At 43.6% G+C, this 21,417-nt stretch overlaps 4 protein-coding genes across 7 annotated transcripts; all 4 read right to left on the reverse strand.

Annotated features, from left to right (window-relative positions):
* Window positions 1–4,414: 4,414 nt before the first annotated feature.
* Window positions 4,415–7,093, reverse strand: LOC124194990. The gene is made up of 3 exons (XM_046589420.1): window positions 6,293–7,093; window positions 5,721–6,224; window positions 4,415–5,655 (listed from the first exon to the last, which is right to left on the reverse strand). Exons 1-2 carry the CDS (start codon window positions 7,088–7,090, stop codon window positions 6,036–6,038), a joined length of 987 nt encoding a protein of 328 aa, XP_046445376.1. The 5' UTR covers window positions 7,091–7,093; the 3' UTR covers window positions 4,415–5,655; window positions 5,721–6,035.
* Window positions 6,674–10,715, reverse strand: LOC124194988 (WD repeat-containing protein 3-like). The gene is made up of 4 exons (XM_046589414.1): window positions 9,949–10,715; window positions 9,564–9,882; window positions 7,225–9,172; window positions 6,674–7,058 (listed from the first exon to the last, which is right to left on the reverse strand). The coding sequence occupies exons 1-3, from the start codon at window positions 10,485–10,487 to the stop codon at window positions 8,480–8,482; spliced, it is 1,551 nt and encodes a 516-aa protein (XP_046445370.1). The 5' UTR covers window positions 10,488–10,715; the 3' UTR covers window positions 6,674–7,058; window positions 7,225–8,479.
* A 1,351-nt stretch (window positions 10,716–12,066) lies between these two features.
* On the reverse strand, window positions 12,067–17,945 carry LOC124194989. Of its 4 annotated transcripts, none has more exons than XM_046589418.1 (14): window positions 17,816–17,945; window positions 17,597–17,707; window positions 17,408–17,529; window positions 16,708–17,346; window positions 16,041–16,637; window positions 15,235–15,973; window positions 15,072–15,170; window positions 14,809–15,003; window positions 13,870–14,069; window positions 13,262–13,757; window positions 12,813–13,156; window positions 12,502–12,729; window positions 12,293–12,426; window positions 12,067–12,232 (listed from the first exon to the last, which is right to left on the reverse strand). In XM_046589418.1, the coding sequence occupies exons 9-14, from the start codon at window positions 13,876–13,878 to the stop codon at window positions 12,067–12,069; spliced, it is 1,377 nt and encodes a 458-aa protein (XP_046445374.1). In that variant the 5' UTR covers window positions 13,879–14,069; window positions 14,809–15,003; window positions 15,072–15,170; window positions 15,235–15,973; window positions 16,041–16,637; window positions 16,708–17,346; window positions 17,408–17,529; window positions 17,597–17,707; window positions 17,816–17,945. The 4 variants fall into 4 exon arrangements, with proteins under 4 accessions (XP_046445374.1, XP_046445372.1, XP_046445371.1 ...); XM_046589416.1 differs by having other exon boundaries at window positions 14,308–15,003; XM_046589415.1 differs by having other exon boundaries at window positions 13,870–15,003.
* Window positions 15,457–17,909, reverse strand: LOC124194810 (integrator complex subunit 7-like). Its single transcript, XM_046589196.1, has 5 exons — window positions 17,816–17,909; window positions 17,597–17,747; window positions 17,080–17,346; window positions 16,041–16,637; window positions 15,457–15,973 (listed from the first exon to the last, which is right to left on the reverse strand). Exons 1-5 carry the CDS (start codon window positions 17,907–17,909, stop codon window positions 15,457–15,459), a joined length of 1,626 nt encoding a protein of 541 aa, XP_046445152.1.
* Window positions 17,946–21,417: the final 3,472 nt, after the last annotated feature.

Consider the following 21,417-nt stretch of genomic DNA (forward strand, 5'->3'; position numbering starts at 1 on the left):
GACATTTTTACTGCAATTTGATTTAATTGATTTGATTTGCTCTTATGCTCAGACACGCCTTTGAGTTTTAACGTTCTATAAATTGAAACACAATCATTCACGCTTTTAAGGTGAGTTTTGTTTGTTTGCATTTCTGTTGATTTTGTTTGTTTGTTTTTGTACCTTTTGTGTTTTCCTTTCTCTTTCTCTCCTTTCTTACCCCTCCTTACCATCACCACCACACGCTGTTTTCGCGTGGCGTCCTTCCTGTGATCCTGTCAATGTAGTTATAATAGTAGATAGTTAGTTATGTTATAATGTCAAATTTGTTCGTACTTAAATAATTACTGTACTTTAATTTTTTTTTCAGATGCCACGTAGAAGGTCCAACAAGAGAGGGATAAGAGGCACGAGGAACAATTTTGGTGTCATTTTTCATGCTGTCCTACGTGCAATTGAACAACAACAACAAGTCCCACAACTTGAAATTCAGGTTGAACTGAATGTGACGCCTGAAGAGACTGATGAAGAGGAAGCTCTCGAGCCACAACAACAACAACAAGAGATTGATGATCAAGCAGCCTAACCCCCTGATCACAACACAACTCTAATAATGTGTAAGTATGTATAGTTTTTTTCGTGTTTATTTGTTTTAACTTTTTTTTGTAGGTACTCCCGCTAAGAAATGTGACCGTTGCGGATGTGCATGTGTGTGCAATTGTCATCGCGTTTGCAGGGAGTGTATTTGTGACTGCCACAGCCCTTAGATAAGAATGTTTTTTGCTTTTTTATTTATTTTTATTACAATTTTTTTTCTTTTTTTAATTCCTGGGATGACCAGCGGCAGGGCGGGAAGGGCCGGGCCAGAAATTTTTTTTTGGTTTTCCCTCATCGTTCCACTGCCCCCCCCCTACATTTTTCAGTATGTTTGGCTTTGGTTTGGTTTTCATGCCGCAAAAATAAACAGGATAATTTCTTAATTTTTATTTTTATTTATTTAAAAATACACGACATTTCGTCAAAATAATTCAACAATTAAATTAATTAATGCAATTTGATTTGATTGATTTGATTTGCTCACGACACATATACGCCTTTGCCTTTTAACGTTCTGTAAATTGAAACGAAACATTCACGCTAATAGGGTGAGTTTTGTTTGTTTTCATTTCTGTTGTTGTTTTTGTTTGTTTTTTGTACCTTTTGTGTTTTCCTTTCTCCTTCTCTCCTTTCTTACCCCTCCTTACCATCACCACCGCACGCTGTTTTCACGTGGCGTCCTTCCTGTGATCCTGTCAATGTAGTTATAATAGTAGATAGTTAGTTATGTTATTATGTCAAATTTGTTCGTGCTTAAATAATTGCCACGTAGAAGGTCCAACAAGAGAGGGATAAGAGGCACGAGGCTGAATTTTGGCGTCATCTTTAATGCTGTCCTACGTGCAATTGAAGAGCAAGGACCACAGCCACAAGTTGAAATTCTTGTTCAACTGAACGTGCCTGAAGATGAAGAGGAAGCTCCCGAGCCACAACAACAACAAGAGGTGGATGATGAAGCTGCCAAACCCCCTGACCAAAGCAAGACTCCAATAATGTGTAAGTTTTTATACTTTTTTTCGAGTTTATTTGTTTTAACTTTTTTTTTGGTTCCCGCTAAGAAATGTGACAGTTGCGGATGCGCATGTGTGTGCAATTGTCATCGCGTTTGCATGGAGTGTATTTGTGACTGCCACAGCCCTTAGGTAAGAATGTTTTTTTCTTTAATTTTATTACATTTTTTTTCTTTTTTTAATTCCTGGGATGACCAGCGGCAGGGCGGGAAGGGCCGGGACAGAAATTTTTCAGTTTTTCCCTCAGCGTTCCACTGCCCCCCCCCCTACATTTTTCAGTTTTTCAGTATGTTTGGCTTTGGTTTGGCTTTCATGCCGCAAAAATAAACAGGATAATTTCTTAATTTAATTAATTTATTTAATTAATTTAATTAATTCGGCTTTGGTTCGGCTTTCATGCCGCAACCAAATTATAAATAAACAGGATAAGTTCTTAATTTTAATTTTTCATTTATTAAAAAATAGACGACATTTCGTCAAAACAGGGAAAAAATTGTCTCATCTGTGAGAATAAAATGGCTTAAGTTAAATCAAAGCTCTTTTAAATATGTTTACCAAAGGAATAGTGCACGACATTCTAGAGGTGTCACCGCCGATTGGAAACCAATTTTGTTCGTTATTGACAGAACGGTTCTTATTTTCAATCAACATAAAAACACGGCAAGAAGCGATTTTCGCATGATTTGATTCAGGGAATTTCCACGAAATGCGAAGAGCAGCAGTAATATCTGGAAGTAAAACACAAAATTATTGGACATCTCAACATATGAATTTAACATGCAAATCTTAACACACAATTATTAGTCTTTTTTGTTACGGTAACAATTGGTTTTGTCGGAATCGGCTCCACGACAGGTTTGGATTGATGTTGATCAAGGGATATACCAGACTGAGTGAAATTCGTCGAATGTTCCAACATCACCATAAGATCATCGTCTTCTTAAATTTGATCAGATTGACTACTCATAGCTTGATGTTGCGCATCTTCCTCACTCAATTCTTCACGTTTCTTTACAGGGATTGAAGTGCAATAAGAGGATGATGGTGATGAGTCACGTTCGACATTCTGTAACTAGTATAATCATGTGTTAAACTTATTTCCATTAGATCTGGATTCCTCGCTTATATTTGATAACGAGTGAACTGTGTGTCCGCTTCGTTCTTTGCACACATAGAGGAGAACCTCGCGCCTGAGAAGCGTACGCTAGACTGCCGTGAGGCCTTCGTCTACAGAGAGAGGGTTCGTGTCCAATTTTTTTCTTCGCTTTAATTGATTTGGCAACTTCGGACGTTAGCCAAGTCTTATGTTGATACCTTTTGTTTTGTGTCGTTATCTTGTTTTCAAAAATTTATTGTTGTGAAGCCTATCTGTTAATTGCTTGTGAAATATGTTCGGTCTTTTATTTCACACCATGTTGAAACCCTCTGTGAATTCTTTTTTCACAATTATGACAGAATTTTGACATCATAAAAAGTTAATTTTTTGCCTGCCATGATTTCTACATCAATTTCGACGATTTCCTCTGCAAAATTTTGAACAAATACGTACATTTAAAATCCCGTGAAGTCACAGTCAGTTTTCTGTAGTCATGTGCGGAGTGGATCTCTTGTATAAATTTAATTTATTTAAGAATTTAAGTATTGTTTAAAAACCTCTTATTGGGGATTAATCCTTGTAACAAAACCATGTCGCTGTCCTCTTCGGAATCGATTTGGTTTTAAATTTAAGTCCTCGTACGACAACTTCCATTTAAAATCAATTAATTATTTAGACTGGCTACACGAATGCTGCTTTTGAATTCCCCATCGGCCAAGAAGAGAATAAAAGCGCACCATAAAGTAAGCGGAACTCTAATTCTTCCAGCAGCAGCAGTTCACATTCCAGCGAAGACGGTAATCCGTATGGAAACTTAAGCTGAATTATTCAATTAAAATCTGAAATTATTTTTTGACATTTTGCTTACGTATTATGAACCAGAATGCTAATCATGTGCACTACAATGACAGTAGAATGGCACGCTTGAAACCTACAAAACGCAACATCTTTACAAAAAAATTACAAAAATAATGGACACAAAAACAAAATTTTACAATATTTTTTGTATTTAATTGTGAAGTGAAAGTCAGTAGAACCCAGGGTCAGTATTACCGTCACCATAACCAGGACAATGGACACTAAAATACAATACATAAAAAAATGCGTTTGAAACGGTTATCGCCACTGCTACCAGAAGACAGTAGAACGGCGGCCAGAATGACGTAATTTCAATTGTTTTCGCACTGGAACAAATTAATTAAAATCTATTTTTTAAGACAGCAAGCAAACAAAAATGAAAAATAAATTTTTACTATTAATTTGTAAGATAGGACAGTAGAACCTTAAACAAGTATTACCGTCACTAGGACTGCAGCACTGGACAGTAGAACCCAATAAATAAAATAAGTTATGATTGTTAGACACAGAAATTTACCTAAATGTTTTTTTTAAATTTAATAATGACCATTCGGACTTAAATAATAAATGTCCAAAGTAGAACCTGGAATCACCTAAAACACTAAAGGCATAGCGATAATCGATAATCAGAGAAATTTCAATACCAACCACAAACTAGTCGCCACGCCACCTATCAACCAATTTTCAAACTTACTGTGGAAAAGGAATCGAAGCTATGTTTACCTTTTTTCTAGAGAATAGCGGACGGATTAAATCGGGATTGGGCGGATGCCAAGGTTCTACAGAGTAGATCATCTTTGCCTTGGCCGAATGACGAGGCAAAAAAAAACAATTAGAAAAAAGGGAACAAAACAAACAAATAAAGCATTCAAAATGATTGCTAACCAAAATGTATTCGCCTTTAGCAAGTTCTTCAGGAGAATCACAAGTTCAATGACGTACTCTTAAGCAATGCGTGTAAATCGGCCTGAGTCATCAACATAGTCACATCATCATCGTCATCGTCATCAACATTAGCTACAGACCAAAGTTTCATGAATCGTTCGACTTCCAGCTTGTCCGTGTTTGTCGTCACGAAAAGGATTCGGTTGGGCTCTAATGATTGGCGAGTCAGTAAGATGTAGGCGGCCAAGGCACTTCCGACTAGTAGTTCTCGGGAAACGTTTAAGATGACGACTGATTTGTCGATAAAATGAGACTTTAACGTTCGACCGTAAGAGATGAGGAATGCCGGGAGGGCGAGATCGTGAATTCTCTCGTGGAACTCGGCTTCAATAAGTCGGTGTAGATCGCGAAGAATTTGAAACAGCTGAGCCGGGTTGACAGCCAACCCGTTGTGTCGCTGATGCGAGGGGCTTCTTGAATCAGTTGATTGACTAGTGTTTCCATTTTTACTGTCGCCGAAGGCAGTAGAATTCTCAAGATTGAGAGGACATCTGCTATTCTGTTCCGGCCAATCAAATCGGCCAACTGGAGAAGGTAACCGCGAGAGAAGAGCGCTAAAAGAGACATTTCTTCGATTTCCTTCCACCGTTGATTCCATTCTGCAAGCTTGGCACTCAGTCCATCAATCTCCTTTTCCAAATCAGCCAATTCAATGACGATCCGCTTACGGAAAGTATAAGAGATGCATCCGGAAGCGAAAAGAAGACCAAATACTTCGGAAAGTTGCTCGATTTGTCCGACGTTTCGTCTGGTTTGACCCACCAAGTCCTCCGTATTGTGACTGCAATCCGCCACAGATATGTCCACTGCCATATCCAGCAGCTGGAAAGCTTGTTTGAGATCTTCCATTGAAAGCGATCCTGTCGGTTCTAAGCGGATTTCCATCGAGTAGGATTCGTTGTGGGGATCGATAACAACTGTGCGGAGCTTGGGCAGTTTTTCTTTGGCATCTTCAGAGGGTGAAATTATACTGGCGCGAACACCAGCTTGAATTTCGGGAAGCATATTAGCCAGCCATTTGCAATCAATCGGCTGAACGCACCCAGAAAGGCGATGGGCAAAACGTTCTTCAGAAACCCGAGCAACTTTCAATAGATCGCAGTACGTTTTGAACTTTTTCTGGAGAAAAGGTTTGATTCGAGTCAAAAGTGTCTTGAGAGTTGAGTTTACCTGCAAGACGGACAGCATTAATAGATTTTGATCAAATGAAGAAATAACTTTAATAGAATTATTACCGTATGCATCAAGCAAAGTGCCCTGTAGAATTTTCCCCATGGCTTCCATGTCATTTTCGTTTTTCCTTCTCAGCCATTCAATAAGAGGGGAAGAATTTCCGTTCGTTACTAAAGAACTAACAAACTGCATCGCCTCTCAGGTTTCTGGCCGTTCTGAATCGATGTTGAGATCTTTCTGCAATGTCCTGAGGATTCCTTTTTCTGTGATTTGCGCCAGAGTCGTTGTTTCCCACTGATTCAACAAATTACTCTGGAAAAAATGATACATATTTTCTATTGGTCCTCTTTCGCGGATGGTGAAGAACCGAAGGGCCGTCACGAATGAACTAATAAAGTGTCGCAGCGCTTGATGGGTTTTAATTTTTCTGTAAGCTCCAGAAACACCTTCGAATACAATGCCGTGTAAATGTTTTCGCGAAAGAACATCGGGATCGGGTGATATCCTGATAATTTCTCCATCTGCTGAAATGATGCGGTGCCTTCGGTAACAGTGCGAGCCAAGTCCTTTGCGGAAATAATTAAAAATTAAAAAAATTAAATTATTAAAAATTATTAAAAATTTAATGGCTCACCTTCCATTCGGAGGCACATTCGCATACAAGGACGTGAAAATCTTCTTTGCACAATGGATACCTCTCCGACACCGTTGAATCCATGGCGTCCATGAAAACGACACAGCCTTTGATGCCTTGCAGATCCTTGAGCATTGGTTTCCATACTTTGTTGATGAATAAAGAACATTCTCTGATTTCAAATAACCACTGAGCGTCTGTCATTTGCAAAGGTAACGACAAATCCAATTCTTCTACTGCCTTCAGGTATCCCTCCTCCCACTCTAGCGGATGTAAGATTTTGATAGTTTCGGATGCAATGACATTTTCTTCGCCGTCTTCCAAATGTTCGTCGGTTTCTGCTTCTCTAGTGGTGATTACATTTAAACGAGAAAATCTACTGCTTTTTTTGTGTGTGTGTGTTTCCTTTTGTTTACAAAACAAAGGGGGCGGGTGGTGACTGGAACGCACGCACCGCGGATCATTGTTGTCGAGAGGAAGGAAACGAGAAGAGAGGAGCGGTTGTGGGGAGTTGTGAAGTGCCCCACGGCTCAACGTGGACTGAGTGTCGGCAGAGCCGCAGAGCGGTACTCGTCGACGAGATAGTTTAAGGGGCGCGTACGCCAACCAACAGGACGGACCCCCGAATGGATGGGCGAAAAACTCGGAAAAAAAGAAAACCACCACTACACTACGAGAAGGAGAATGAAGAGAGAGAGAGAGAGAGAGAGAGAATAAAAAGGAGATGGAAGAGAAAAGGGGAACACGCTGGCGCACAACCCAAGAGCTAGAAAGACAGGTGGTCCGTGTGGTCAGCATATACAAACACATGGAAACGAAAAAGAAAAAAAAGAAGGTTGTTAAAATAAAAAATATAATATATGGACTAACTGACTTGAATGTGCATAAGAGGATCGAAACACCGGGCACTGGGTTGATAGTAGTAACCTTACCTTTGTATATAATACACGCGCTGCTTAACTCTTTTAGCGGTGATTTCTTTGTCTTCTACCTGGTGTGTCTACAACACCTTGTGCTGTTGATTCGGTATCGGGTCCACCAGGTTTTCTCTCGGCTGGCCAAGATTTATTATTTGTTTTTCTCACATGAAGGAAAAGATGATACGACAATTTATCCGAACACGAAAATAAAACATTGACAAAGTTAAATGTTGGTAACTATCAACCTAGCTCTTTTTCCTATTAGCGAAGCGAAAAGAACCGGTGTGTGTGCTCATTTCCGGGAATGCCGTACCGTACACAACTCCAATCACCTTTACCTTCGAAGAAACGAGTCTCAAAAGAGAGGGAATAATAATAATACGAGAAAACAAAACGAAACCAAATAAAGGGGGAAAAAAACGGGGGAGAAAGGAAGGAAAGAGAAGACACGACGACGCAGAAGACCTCGAGTTTCTTTTTTAGGGGGTTAGAACAAGATAAAAAGACAAACTAAAGTAGCTGTACTACTACAATTCATAAACCAAGGAAGATACGGTATATATAGAGAGGAGGGAGATGTAAAATGTAAGTTAAAGGCAAGCATAGGGCAGTGCGCAGGCAGACATCCGGGGCTACAATCCCGTCTGTCCACTACTCTTCTCCTGGTTGCCTTTTCATATTTCAAGTCTCAGTAGGTCAACAGGTCAGTCGACGCCGCCTCATTTTCTCAATCCCCCAGTCTCTGGGACGTTTTCTCCTAGTTAGTACCTGCAAAAGACCCACATCTTCTCTCCTCTCTCCTCTCTCTCTGCTGACTACACACTTCGTTAAACACAAACAAAGTTTGATGTCGTCAGTCACATTAATGATGAAAATGATGAGCAACCAACGCTACTTTTTCAACAGAGAAACACAAATGAATCGTCACAAAACAATTCAATTATTTTACACTCGACAAAATTTTTCTTGACTTGATCAAGACGATAGACGTCGTCAACCGGGTCGTTAACATTTCCAACTTTATTTTTTCTTTCCTAAGTCGCTGACACATTTCTTCGTGACAGTTTTTTGTTGCCTTAAATTTATCGTTTCTTTCCAAGGGAATTTTCCCCTTTTTTCTTACCAACCGACCCAAAATGACTAATGTTTTCCATCCCCTTCTTTTTCTCTTACTTTTCCCTACAAAAATGATTTCTTTTCATTTCATTAACTTTTTTTTTATTGAAATTTTCTCTTTTTTTTCTGTCATTATTTATTTTCCATAATTTTACAGTGTCAGAATGGCCCTTTGTTTGGCTTTGTCTTTGTTGCGGCGTTGCTTGCGTTTCTGCTTGACACGGTCGGAAGCGTCGGCGAATAACTGTACGGCCTCGCGTTCTTCCAGTTCTCGGTGCAGGTACTGAAGTCCGGCCAAGTTGAAGCCGATGTGATCGCGGACTTGATCCACGCGTTTGCGGGCCACTCCTTGCAGTCGGTTCAGGATCGGCAGCAGGGAAGGAGTGTTGGACAGGGGGCCGTGGTGGAGACGAACGAGGAAGAGCAGGATCCTCATCACCAATTCCGTTTCCCAGCCTTTTTCTAGCAACTGATCCAGCAGGGACAACAGGCTGCCGACGTAATGGAAGGGCAGCACCAGAAGAGCTTCCTCCACTTCGCTGGATTTCACCTGGCGCAACACCTTCAACAAATACCTGTCGGGATCAGTCGTGTCGTACGCCACCATCAACGGATGGAGTTGAGGAGCGGCGGGAGCTTCACTGGCATTCCGGCCGGATTGCTGATGAAGATCGATTTTTTCACGGTACTCGGCCAACTGCTGCGAGACTTTCTTGTGAACTTCGACAGCTTCCATGATCCTCTCGGCTGCCCGTTCAGTTTCCACCGTTTTGCGGCCGGGCAGGGAGGTTTCCTCGCCCGCCTTGATGCCGGGCATCACCCGATCCTCGCCAAGAGCCAATGCCTGACAAAATCGCAGATAAAAATAACAAAAGGACAAATCAATACAAATCAATGAAAATAGGGGGCGAAATCATGATGGTAGTTTATTATTTCACAAGAAACACGAGAGCAATGGCCCAGCCTTTCTCTTTGCCGGCGGGGCCAAAAATAACTCCTCGGTCTCAATTATTTTCGGCGGAATTGAATGTTTCTATGGTTCGTGCAATTTGAAAGGCTCGAGGCTATGGGGGAATGTTGCGAATATTATTAACCGATTTGTAAAATAAAGGTTGCCCCCAAACGCCAATTGGAATAATTCAAGTGGAATGGGAGCAAGTTTTTTCTAGCGGCAAATCGGGAGGGGAAAAAAAGAAAAAAAAAGAAAACAAGACCAAAAAGAAAGAAAGAAAAACCTGGTCGGCTTCAGTTTCACGCTGAGTCTTGCGTTCATCCTCGAGCACCAGCGGTTCCTGGGTGCGCTCCCATAAACGAATAGAGCGATCGTGTCCAGCCGTGCTGACGTACTTGCCATCCTCACTAACGGCCAGCGTCCACACTTGTCCGTGATGACCCGATAAGGTGGTGATGTTCTCGAAATTGTCCGCGTCCCACTGCTTCAGCTTGCCGTCCTTGCCGCAGGAGAAAAAGAGATGCGTCTTGGAGACGAACTGCAATCCCAGGATGCTGTCCTCGTGAGCGAAAATGGACCGATGACAATCGCCAAAGTCCAACCTATTAATAGAATTCAATAGGGATTAATTTTTAAGATCGCTGATCATCTGTTGTGTCCCAACTAACCCCCAAATTTTGATGTTGCGGTCGGCACCACCGGTGATGATGGTAGTGGAATCGTAAGAAATATCCATACAGAGAACGGGGAACTTGTGACCGTAGAGTGACAAAAAGAATTTAAGCGTGTCGGCAAAGAAAATTTTCACGGTCGAATCGAGCAGAGAAACCGCAATGAGACGTTGGTCGGGGCTAAATCGAACGCAAAGGACATCTTCTTCCAACTGTAACGTCTTCGTATGGGTCAGACTCATTCTTTTACCGCCGTGTCCTCTCATCTGGCCGTCCTCATCTTCTTCCTCCACTGCCTTGTCCACCACCAATTCAAATTGCCAAAATTTCACGCTCTTGTCGGCGCCTCCACTGGCTATTCCTCGAAGATCTGGGCTCATGGCCACAGTCCAGGCTTCGCCCTCGTGAGCTCGAATTTCTTCCAGCAGTCGTCCGGCTGCAATGTCGAAGATTTGAAGCTTGCCCGTCTTCGTGGCGACGATCACGTTGCGGTCGCCAGTGGCGAAGAGAATCGACAGGGCGTAATCACACGCCATTGTTCGGATACAATTCTGGGAGCCTCGGTTCCAGATTTTCAATGACTCGCCACTGGCTGATGCCAATGCAATCTTGTCCGAGCTGAAACAAAGGGCTCGTACATCTGTGCGATGTCCGGGGATGGACAGAGCCCCGACTTTAGTTGCGTCATTTTTGTTGGAGACTTTGGTATCCACAACGTGGATCTCGAACGAATTGCCGCGTAACAATGCCAACAACCTGAGTTCTCCTTTGGTAGAAACGTGGACTTCGATAGCTTTGACTTTGCCGGAAGCCTGGACGGATTTGATTCGCAGCACCTCATCTTGCAGGGCAACAGTCAATTCTTCCGTCGATTCTGGATTTTGCTTTTTGAATTTCCGTTGGCGTTTGCTGAATATTTTTTGAATTTCTTCTTCGTAAGGTTTGCCCTCGTGACCGGATTTCAACGAAGACGACGATTCTGATGTCGACAGACGCCTGGCCGGCGAAGTTGGCTCGGACGACTGGAGGAGATTGCTCTCCGATCGTCGGGAATTTTCAATTTCGTTGCCGATCCGGTGCTCGCGGAGTAAATCGCGACCGATTTCCGACTCGAAGCGACTCGAAGCGGCGCTTACTCGACACCGACTCGCTTTCCGGATGGAGATCTTAGAGCGGCGTGGAAGTGGGAGGTAGACTCGTGTTCACGTGAAGCGGCGACGCCAACGAAGACAACGTCTGCAGCTTTTGCGACGCCATTTTGTTGTTCGTATTGAGCAAATTCGGAAGCGAGACGGATAGAGGTAGGTGGTACTGCTGCGGCTGTTGCTCCTTGACGTTGCGGCTCGACTCCGCCTGTTTGTCGGAATCGTCACTCGACGACAACTTGGGCGACAGCGAGAGACGGACGCCTTTGAGCGGGGTGGCTTTGGGAGCGTCGTCGACGGCAATGTCCTTGATGATAAAGGCCGACAACCTGGCGTCACACGAGGAAGGAGAATCTTTAGCTGCGGGTGTTCTGTTGGCATCCTTCCGCTCGTGCAAGGAAACGGGCGTCGTCGCAGTCGATTCGGACGCTTCCTTGGCAGGGCTGCTGCGCATCTTGACGGGAGACGACGTCGTCGAGTTGTTTCTGACGGGATAGTCGCCGAGATCAGCGATGGCGATCTGAAGAACCGTCGGATCTTCACGCAAAAGCTCGTTGACTTCCTGGATCGATTGACGCAGCACTTTCACCTGATAGTAAATGAATTCTTCCGATTCGTCCGTCCTGGGAGGCGGCGGGATCACGTCCTCGTAGACGTTGACGATTTCCAAGGCTTTCAGGGACTTGTTGCCGGACGCTGTGGCCCTGAGAACGACGTTTTCGTACGTCTCGCCACCGTCGACGTCAATCGTGTCGTTTTCGCCTCCGACATCCGCAACGGAAGCGCCTCCTTCGTCGATGTTTTCGTAGCTGGGCTGAACGAGATTCTCGTAATTGGACTGGGCCGTCATCTCCGCCTCGTTCTGCTGCTGCTGCTGCTGCTCAATGTTCTCGTATTTGGCCTGATCCACGTTCTCGTAAGACACGCCCACCGGTTCGGCAGTCTGGTCCACCGGCGGCTCGATGGGCTCCTATTCTTCTTCGTCAACGATGGCTGGATCGATGACGTTTTCGCATGTGGCGTCTTGCCTCGAAGAGACTCTCACCATGGCGAAGGCGTGATTATCGGCGAAATTCTCGAAGGCAGCCCCAGCCGACGCTACCGCCGCCGCCGGTGAACTAGTCGTCCGTCGAAGGCTACAAAAAAGTAACGGAATTTTAAATTGGTTTCCGGTAAAAGGAGAAGGAAGAATTTACCTTTCGACGACGGCCGTCCTTTTGTCAGCCACGTTGACGTTCTCGTAAACGTCATTGAGGCCGTGCAAAGTGAAGCTCTCGCGATCATCCGAGCCCACGGGCACTTCCGTCGAGCTGTAATCTTCCGTGGTGGCCTGTTGCCAGCGATGAAAAAGGTGATTAAAACAACGAATTTCAATCAAGGCGAAAAAAATAAAGAAGAAATTTACATTGACGAGAGAATCATTGTCTCCGTCAATGGCCACTTCGCGGGGCATGTCCGGCATCTGGGCGTCGGTGTTGTCGGGCGAAGGTGAGCGTCCGCCGCCGGCAGCAGCATCCATCCTGTGGTGGCGGTGATGGTCCACTTCGGCCTGAACGTAAAAGAGCTCGTAGGCAGGATTGCTGGCCGCCCAATTTCCTTTTCCGTCAATCTGCTCCGCGTTCATGGGCATTCCCTGCACGAATCAATAGGCGCGCAGATTAAGGTTAGTATGGCCGCCCCGACTGCGACGCAATGACCTTAATGAATATAACTGACCCTGGCCGAGTCGTCAATGACGCTATCATCCACACTGGCCGGCCGCGCCCTCCTCACACAGCTACCGTCCTCGCTGTGGTTGTTGCTGCTGCTGCTCCCACTGCCAACGCCGCTAATCGGACGGCTGGAATCGTCAGACAGCTTCTTGGATACGGCCAGCATTTCCCGGCTGTTCATAATATTCAATTCACTGTCGTCCAGATGGCTCAGATAGATCAATGACATCTTGGAGCTGCCGGAATGGGGGTCTTCCACCGCCGTCAGGTTCATGTTGTAACGGAATTCGAGACCTGGCGACTCGGCGGACGGCGAGCCCCGCGTTCGTGTGGTCTCCTCTTTCGAATCTGAAATTGCATTTGCCATTCAAATATTTTATAACATCGTCCGACAGGGATTGGTGGTGGGCGTCCTTAAATCAAATCATAAATGGAAAGGAGAGATAAATTTACTTTTGGTTCCGGATTTTGAGATCTCAGCGTAAATGGCGTCTTTTGTCTGTCCTGGCTGACGTGCGCTGGCTTCTGGACCGTCGCCCTCCTCGTCCAGCGGATCGACTTGTATGCTGCCCGTCTGGCTGGTCATGAGCAGGCGGAAGTACGAGTCGTGAGATACGGAGCGGTTGTGACAGCGGGACAGCGACCCGTCTTGAATCGACTCGTCACCGCCGTCGCCGGCAAATCGCACAGCAAAATCTTCGCCATCCCTCAGCGGTGACGGGCCGCTGCTTCGGCTGGACTCGTCAGTTGGCTGCACTCGCCGGCCGACGAGTTGCGGTTGGAAGCCACCAAATTCCAGTTCTTTGCAACGCAGCAAATTCGGCGCCCATACAATGGCCACATTCTTGGCCGTCATGCCCGTCGAGGCATTATTTTCTGCCACCCGCGCCACATGTCGAGTCAAGTACTCGAGCGTGCGAAAATGAGGCGGCGGCAGTTGCTGGACCACCTGCGCAATGGCGAATTGATTTTCGGATCAAAGATATAAAAACAGCGGAAATGTACTGTAGGTGAACAAAAATCGATGGGTCTTATTATTCGATTGGTTTCAGGTTCCTTACCTCGAACATTCAAACCACTCTGAGATGATCAGGTCCCTGGACGGCGTTGACGAACTGGTCGTAGAGCTGGATGGTGCACAGCGGGTTGGGCAGCTCGCGGAAATACATTTTGAGCAGCGAGGAAACGACTTGCATATCCTGTCGGATGGCCTCGTCCTCCACCAGAGCCGGCACCCACCCTGTCCTCGTCAAAAGCATTTCTAAGTGGATAACCAAAAAAGAAAAATCAAATCAGAATGACGGACGGAAAATAATTTAGAAAGTTTTCCAGCCAGTCGAGAGTGCAAAACGGGAGCTGACACGTCACACCAATTGGAAGGGGGGAATCAAAATGGAGAAATATTTTTCGCGGGACAAACAAAAAAGGAACTTGCGTCACACGCTATCAGGTCATCAGCATGTCGAGAAACAGGTTTCTTTCTTATCGGACATGTTTACCATTCTTCACCGTCGAGATTTCCCTCCCTGCCCAATCTCTCCGCAAACACAATCCATCTGGAGGCGCTCCTCCTCGCTATATGGGTAAATTGCGGGGTAGGCTAGTTAAAACGAAACGGAGCCGGAAGTTAAAACAGAAAGAAAAGGCAATTGACGGCAATTCACCTGAGCTTTTGGATGTTGGAGGTGACCCGACAATCGATAAATGCCGTTGACAATGCCGTACTCCTCGATGAACTCGGCCAGCGAGTAACATTTCTCTCTCTCTCTCCTCCTCGCTGGCTCAATCGCCTAATCTTGTTTTATTTGATTCCCTTTTCTATTATTTGGCTTTTTCCATTTCTTTCGTTCCGTTTCTACTATGTGTGCACGCCGAAAAGAAATTTCACTCGGGCTCGGTCACGGACCGATAACTGCCACCTGGCGGGTTGTTGTTTTTGTTGCGTTGTTTCGTTATTTTTATTTTTCTCCCGTTGGCGCGAGTGGCAACCGGTTCTATACCTTGTCATCCGATCCGACTGTCGGGTAGTAGGATTCTATTGTATTGTCACTTGAACGACTCGGACGTACTCTCCGTCCAAAATATCGCGGGCTGGAAGTAACCTGGACAATACCTTCCACTTTAACGGCCAACTGCGAGCCAATGGTTGTCGTTATCGCCTCTCCGGCTACTCTCGGCTGAGGGCTCACCGCCAACTGTTTAGGGTATATACAAAATGAAGTTCAATTATCAATTCACTAATCTTATAAATCATTCACTTTACCTTGATGGAAGTGGTCTGCAGAGTCTGGAGCATGAACCTCGGAAAGCAAAGAGGTGTTTCTATGAGTAACTTCAAGCAATCCAAGATGCATCCAACGTTCTAACAGATTAAAGAAGAATAATTAGATTTTAAATAGTGTTACGGATGTGAAAAAGGATCATACCAAGTGATTAATAAGTTTCAAATCAGGGTTGCCATCGCGGAAACGTCTTACGAGATGGACAGCTTCAGCGCATCGAGTGGCCATACTCCGCACAGCGACGTGATCTTCTTGCACCGTCTTGTTGATCATGGGCAAATCGTCTTCGACAGTCATAACGCCTTGCTGAGACGCCCGGAGGTAGGTGGACTCGACCGTCTGGGTCATGATCAAGGCCGTCTGTTTTTATAGCTGCAAATTCGTGAGGCTCTCCTGGTCGGCGTCGAAGGCGCTCTGTCCCAGCTTGGACAGACTTCGGCCACCTGCCGGAGCACCAACACCGACTTCCTCAGCTGGTGAGTAATTCGACCGCAGCGCTGCAGTTCGTCTCTCTCGGGTGGCAGCCACTACGGCGTGAGCGATGGCCGACGGCGGGGCTGTCTGAAGCGTTCGACAAGCCTGGACAAGTTGAGAGCACGCCGACAGGAATTCGACTCGCAATCGGCCGAATTCGGCTTGAAACTGAAGAACGGGGCTGGTGGCTGCCTTCAGTGAAGACAATCCTTGCAGATAAAGCTTCGAGGCCAACACTAATCTTTCTATGAGAGAAACGGCTACAGCATCGGATCCAGTGCCGCAACTCAGGTGAGATTCGGCCAGGGTGAAATCGCGCAATCCTTGAATCCAAAAGTAGAGATGCTTTGTCAAAATGTGACCCAGCAAGGGATCCAGTATATTGTGGGCAATGGAATGGTGACCGTATCTTATAAGAACCAAATAAGAAATTAATTATTGACTGGATTGAAAACATTTAAAGCAAGGAATTATACCTTGTGGCAGAGCGGGCGATTCGGAAAGCCACCCACAAGTTGACCCTAAAGATGACTTCGTGGACCACTTCGCTGGCCTGTTGAGACCAACAATGAGAGGCGTGCGTCTGGAACATGAGAACGCACAACAAAGGAATTGCCAACAACTCTTGATCGCTTTGAACGGTGAGTTTCTTGAGCATTGACATGATGTCAACCAATGCTGGTACAATGACGGACGGTTGGGTGTCTCCGATGGCAGCCAGGGCCTGGCACAGCAGGACTAACGTGGAACCGGAAGATTGAAGCAAAAGGCGAGTGAGGCAATCAATGATGGTGTCCCTGATTTCTGGTCCGGCGACACGACTCAGCTGGACGGCTGATGTCAACGCAATCTTGAGTTCCCTCTCTTCGGTCTTTCCCGCCAAGCAGAGGCCCAATATGAGCGATTCGACAGCTAGGGCAGCGTCTTGGCTTAAATCGGGCACTGAAGACGACCAAGAATCTTGTTTGCTAGATATAACTGCTATAGTTGGACAAGTAGCTGAACTGCTTTCGCTGCAACAGACCGGTCGCAACTGTAGCAACACTGATTCCCCATCAAGAGCAACTTTGTATCTAAAATTATGGAATCAAAATACTGGGTGAAATCGACAAAAAGGTATCTTGAATTTTAAAATTAAATTACCAGCTTTGAGGATAATAAAACAATTGGCAGGATAAAACAGCCATGGCTAGCGGGTTACTAGAAAGTCCAGCGTTCTTCTCTGCAATTCGGGGTGAGGTTGATCTAGCAGTAGGCCAATGATGGAGGATGAGCGCCTTTAACAACCAAAATTTTAAGTCAGACAAAACTTGAGCCTGGACAGTCCTGGAATCGCACAAATATTCTAGAAGCAGGAGTAGCTGCTAAGGGATTTTGACCAGAGTTTCACTAGCCAGCAGCGTCAGTGTGTATAGTGTCACACAGACGAAATATTGGGCAGGGTAGCTGGGCAAGAGCTGTGTGCACAAACTTCGAACCATGGCGGCCAAGTGAGCAACATGGTGCATGTACTACAAGATGGGGATGAGCTTGAGCTTGATATTTACAGGTGTGACCAGTCCCTGAATCATCTCGACAATTTTGCTGCACATGTTGACGGAAAAGGTTCGAGACTGTGCGGCAAACTTGGATGCCGCGTAGATGGCTGCCTCTAACTCGACAGGGGAGTATTGTGTGTTGTCCAAACTGTCGCGAATGCTGTAATGCAATGATTTCCGATCAGAAATGATAATTGCCATACTTCCCGAAGTTCTCAGTGCCAGAGTCCAGAGATCTTGCAATCTAACCATAAAACAGAATTAATATTTAATTGATAAAAAACAATGATAATTTGCAAAAGTACTAGATCATTGGAATAAATAACTGGGAATATTCTTTTTACAAATTCATCCACATTGAGGATCTTGTCTAGATGCTTTTCACTTTGCTGGCAGACTATGAGAACACAGTCTTGGTAAATTTGTTCTAAAGAAAGGCAAATGGTTTATAGATTGGAAATGATAAACAAAAATTAACACTCGTAAATTCATACCTTGACCTGAAGACCTCTTCCAGCTTTAGTAATGCAGAATTTATCAGAATCGGGAATGGGTACTTCTCAAAAAGTCTAGGGAAACAAATAATGGCCTCACAGAGCGTAACCCTGAAAATTTGTGAATGATTTGGATAATTATTATCGGAAGCTGTCATTAACATAAATAAAATTTCACCATGGAAATAGTCAGCTAGCCGTTTAAAACATGTAAACTACCTTTGTCTAGCTCTGTTAAAGCTGTGTTTGCATCTTGTTCTGGTTTTTCAAATAAATGTTCATTAAATGCGGTTCTCAAACCTACAGAAACCATTTCATCCTCAGTAAATAAATCTTAGATCAACTCTTTTTTCCTCGCTTTTTTCCTTCGAACATTTTGAAGTTCAATGTTGTTGTCTCTTAACATCTTATATCCCCTTTAAATTCCGGGGTCAAGTGCTAATCAGCAACACCACGCGCTCTCCACTCTTCAAAGTTTCAATTTATTGAATATATTGGAATTATTCGATCCCGATTGAATAATTTCTAAAAAAATAATGTTGAAATAACAATTTTGAAATATTGCAACTAATTTATTTGAGTTTTAAATTTAAATCATCTTTAAACTAATAAACTGCAAATGCAACGAAAAATTGCTTCCCTCGAGTTCCTCTTTCTCTTCACCATCCACGGATTCCACGCCATGCCAAATCTTCTCTTTCGGGCCAAAAAATTGTTCGCAGCCAGCCATCATCGAAGGGGAAGTTTGCACATTTTTCAGTTGAGTACTAATTCTTTAAATAAATTAATTTAACATCTGTTATTTTACAGTTCAGACATTTTTTCGTGGTGTTTTTCGTTCAACTATGTCTACTCGTTACCAGGTCTGCTGTGACTTTGCCTAGCGATGGACAAGTTATTAACGTTATCCTCTTTTCATAATTTTTCAGAAGAAACCAGTTCTGTCAAAGACGTCGAGCAGCATAAGTTCGTCAGGGCCATTGCTGCCTTCTATAAAAAGGGAGATGTCAAGTTTTTTATTCATCTTTGCTTCCGAGCTTTCTAATTTTGATGTTTGGATTTAGGCCTGGCATAGTGAACTGTCTTGCACGAGTTAGCACCTTTTGATGATTGGCAGACCACTAACAGCGTTCCTCTCTCTCTTCACCAGCCATTCCAAACCTCCTTTGTGAGGCAAAATATTTGTTCGCAGCTAGCCATCATCGAAGGGGAAGTTTTCACATTTTTAGTGTTGCAACTAGAGTAAATTACCATTTCTTAACACATATTAATTTAACATTCGTAGCCGAATTTTTTGCTTTCAAAGTTTTGCATATGGTGTATTTTTCATTCAATATCGCGACTCGTTACCAACATAGCTATACATGTGACTCCCTAGCAACTGATAAATCATTAAAACGGTTTTCTTTATTTTCAGATGAAATCAATCAAAGAAGTTGATCAGCACAAGTATGTCATGGCCCTGGCTGCCTTCTATTAAAAGTGAGGTAACAAGTCTTAAATTAAACTTTGCCTTTGAGTATTCTTATGTTGATGTCTGGTTTTAGGTCTGGAAAGTGAAGGTCCCAGTACGGGCTGAGTTAACCATCTTCAAGTAGTTGGCGGCTTTGATGGAGATTGGTTTCTCACTTACCGGTAACATCGGTCTGCCACATTTACACGAGTTTCTTATTGAAATAAAGACTGATGTGTTTATTTGATAACATATTTGCTATTTATGAAATTTAATCTGTTTAATCACTTCGATATTGTAATGTTTACTGTGTGATAAATATTAACAAAACATTTACAGGTACAGTTTTCAGTCTTTTATTTTGCGCAAGCAATTAAATGCAATTAAATGCAATTTTGAACTGACTTGAAAAACTTAAAACGAATTTTGTTTAGCCCGACTTTTGTTAACGGTTACGGTTACGGCGGAGATGACGGCGAGCATTGTTGTGTCTTCTTTTTCGGACTTGCCTCTCGACGAATTGAGATCGCTTGGCTCTTACTCTTGGTGCTCTTGGCATAATGTCGATGATGGCTTCCAAAGCTTCTTTCCGTCCGTTCCATCCGGCTACCAAGATTGGGGGTTGCTAATTAAAGAATGTAATTAATATTATTAAAGTGAAATAATGCACGAGTAAAATTTACCATGTTAACACATGCTGGTTTCTGAATGCATCCTTCCTGTGATCCTGTCATAATAATTAGTCAAATAGTCAAAGTATTGATAATAGTAGATTTAGTGAGTTATAATGTAAAATTTGTAAACCGGTCTTAAATAATAACTGTAATTTAATTTTTTTTTTTCAGATTCCACGCAAGCGGAATAACAAGAGAGGCTTGAGAGGAATGAAGATCAATTTTGGTCTCATTTTTCGAGCAGCCCAGTAGCTCATTGGCCAACCACAAGATGACGAACCCACTGAACCCAATGTTGAAGTTTCAGTTGAGGTCAACCTACCGCAGCAAGATGAGATAGAAGATACCACCGCCAAGCCCAACACTATCTGTAAGTCTAAAATGTTTTCATAATTTTTATTTGTTTTAACCTTTTTTTTTGTAGGTACGCCAACTAAGAAGTGTGACAAATGTGGATGCAACTGTGCTTGCAACTGTCACAGGAAGTGCAAGGAGTGCCACTGCGACTGTCACAGCCCTTAATTCAGGTAAGAATGTTTGGGTATTTTTTTTATATTTTAATTACATTTGTTTTCTGTTTTTTATTCAGGATAATCAGCGACAGGGCGGGAAGGGCCGGGCCAGAAATTTTTTTAGTTTTTCCCTCATCGTTCCACTGCCCCCCCCCCTACATTTTTCAGTATGTTTGGCTTTGGTTTGGTTTTCATGCCGCAAAAATAAACAGGATCATTTCTTAATTTTTATTTTTATTAGCTCAGATACGCCTTTGCGTTTTAATGTTCTATAAATTGAAACACAACTATTCACGCTTTTAAGGTGAGTTTTGTTTGTTTGCATTTCTGTTGATTTTGTTTGTTTGTTTTTATACCTTTTGTGTTTTCCTTTCTCCTTCTCTCCTTTCTTACCCCTCCTTACCATCACCACCACACGCTGTTTTCGCGTGGCGTCCTTCCTGTGATCCTGTCAATGTAGTTATAATAGTAGATAGTTAGTTATGTTATTATGTTAAATTTGTTCGTGCTTAAATAATTGCCACGTAGAAGGTCCAACAAGAGAGGGATAAGAGGCACGAGGCTGAATTTTGGCGTCATCTTTAATGCTGTCCTACGTGCAATTGAAGAGCAAGGACCACAGCCACAAGTTGAAATTCATGTTCAACTGAACGTGCCTGAAGATACTGATGAACAAGAGGAAGCTCCCGAGCCACAACAACAACAAGAGGTGGATGATGAAGCTGCCAAACCCCCTGACCAAAGCAAGACTCCAATAATGTGTAAGTTTTTATACTTTTTTTCGAGTTTATTTGTTTTAACTTTTTTTTGGTTCCCGCTAAGAAATGTGACAGTTGCGTATGTGCATGTGTGTGCAATTGTCATCGCGTTTGCATGGAGTGTATTTGTGACTGCCACAGCCCTTAGGTAAGAATGTTTTTTTATTTAATTTTATTACATTTTTTTCTTTTTTAAATTCCTGGGATGACCAGCGGCAGGGCGGGAAGGGCCGGGACAGAAATTTTTCAGTTTTTCCCTCAGCGTTCCACTGCCCCCCCCCCTACATTTTTCAGTTTTTCAGTATGTTTGGCTTTGGTTTGGCTTTCATGCCGCAAAAATAAACAGGATAATTTCTTAATTGTTATTTTTTATTTATTTAAAAATAGACGACATTTCGTCAAAATAATTCAACGATTGTCGCTA

The sequence above is a fragment of the Daphnia pulex genome, chromosome 5, assembly GCF_021134715.1.
Source record: "Daphnia pulex isolate KAP4 chromosome 5, ASM2113471v1".
Lineage (NCBI taxonomy): Eukaryota > Metazoa > Arthropoda > Branchiopoda > Diplostraca > Daphniidae > Daphnia > Daphnia pulex.

Excerpts from the sequence above, each read along its gene's own strand:
- LOC124194990 (XM_046589420.1), bottom strand. The coding sequence starts at position 7,090 with ATGCTGACCACACGGACCACCTGTCTTTCTAGCTCTTGGGTTGTGCGC. Across the intron at positions 6,225-6,292 it reads AATGTGCCTCCGAATGGAAG|GACTTGGCTCGCACTGTTAC; the intron begins GTGAGCCATTAA and ends ATTTCCGCAAAG.
- LOC124194988 (XM_046589414.1), bottom strand. The coding sequence starts at position 10,487 with ATGGCGTGTGATTACGCCCTGTCGATTCTCTTCGCCACTGGCGACCGC. Across the intron at positions 9,883-9,948 it reads CGCAACATCAAAATTTGGGG|GTTGGACTTTGGCGATTGTC; the intron begins GTTAGTTGGGAC and ends TTCTATTAATAG. Across the intron at positions 9,173-9,563 it reads GTGAAACTGAAGCCGACCAG|GCATTGGCTCTTGGCGAGGA; the intron begins GTTTTTCTTTCT and ends CGATTTTGTCAG.
- LOC124194989 (XM_046589418.1), bottom strand. Across the intron at positions 12,427-12,501 it reads ACAATGATTCTCTCGTCAAT|GCCACCACGGAAGATTACAG; the intron begins GTAAATTTCTTC and ends CGCTGGCAACAG. Across the intron at positions 12,233-12,292 it reads AGGACGGCCGTCGTCGAAAG|CCTTCGACGGACGACTAGTT; the intron begins GTAAATTCTTCC and ends ACTTTTTTGTAG.
- LOC124194810 (XM_046589196.1), bottom strand. The coding sequence starts at position 17,909 with ATGGTTTCTGTAGGTTTGAGAACCGCATTTAATGAACATTTATTTGAA. Across the intron at positions 16,638-17,079 it reads CTCAAGCTCATCCCCATCTT|ATACAAAGTTGCTCTTGATG; the intron begins GTAGTACATGCA and ends CCATAATTTTAG. Across the intron at positions 15,974-16,040 it reads ATCGCCCGCTCTGCCACAAG|ATACGGTCACCATTCCATTG; the intron begins GTATAATTCCTT and ends GGTTCTTATAAG.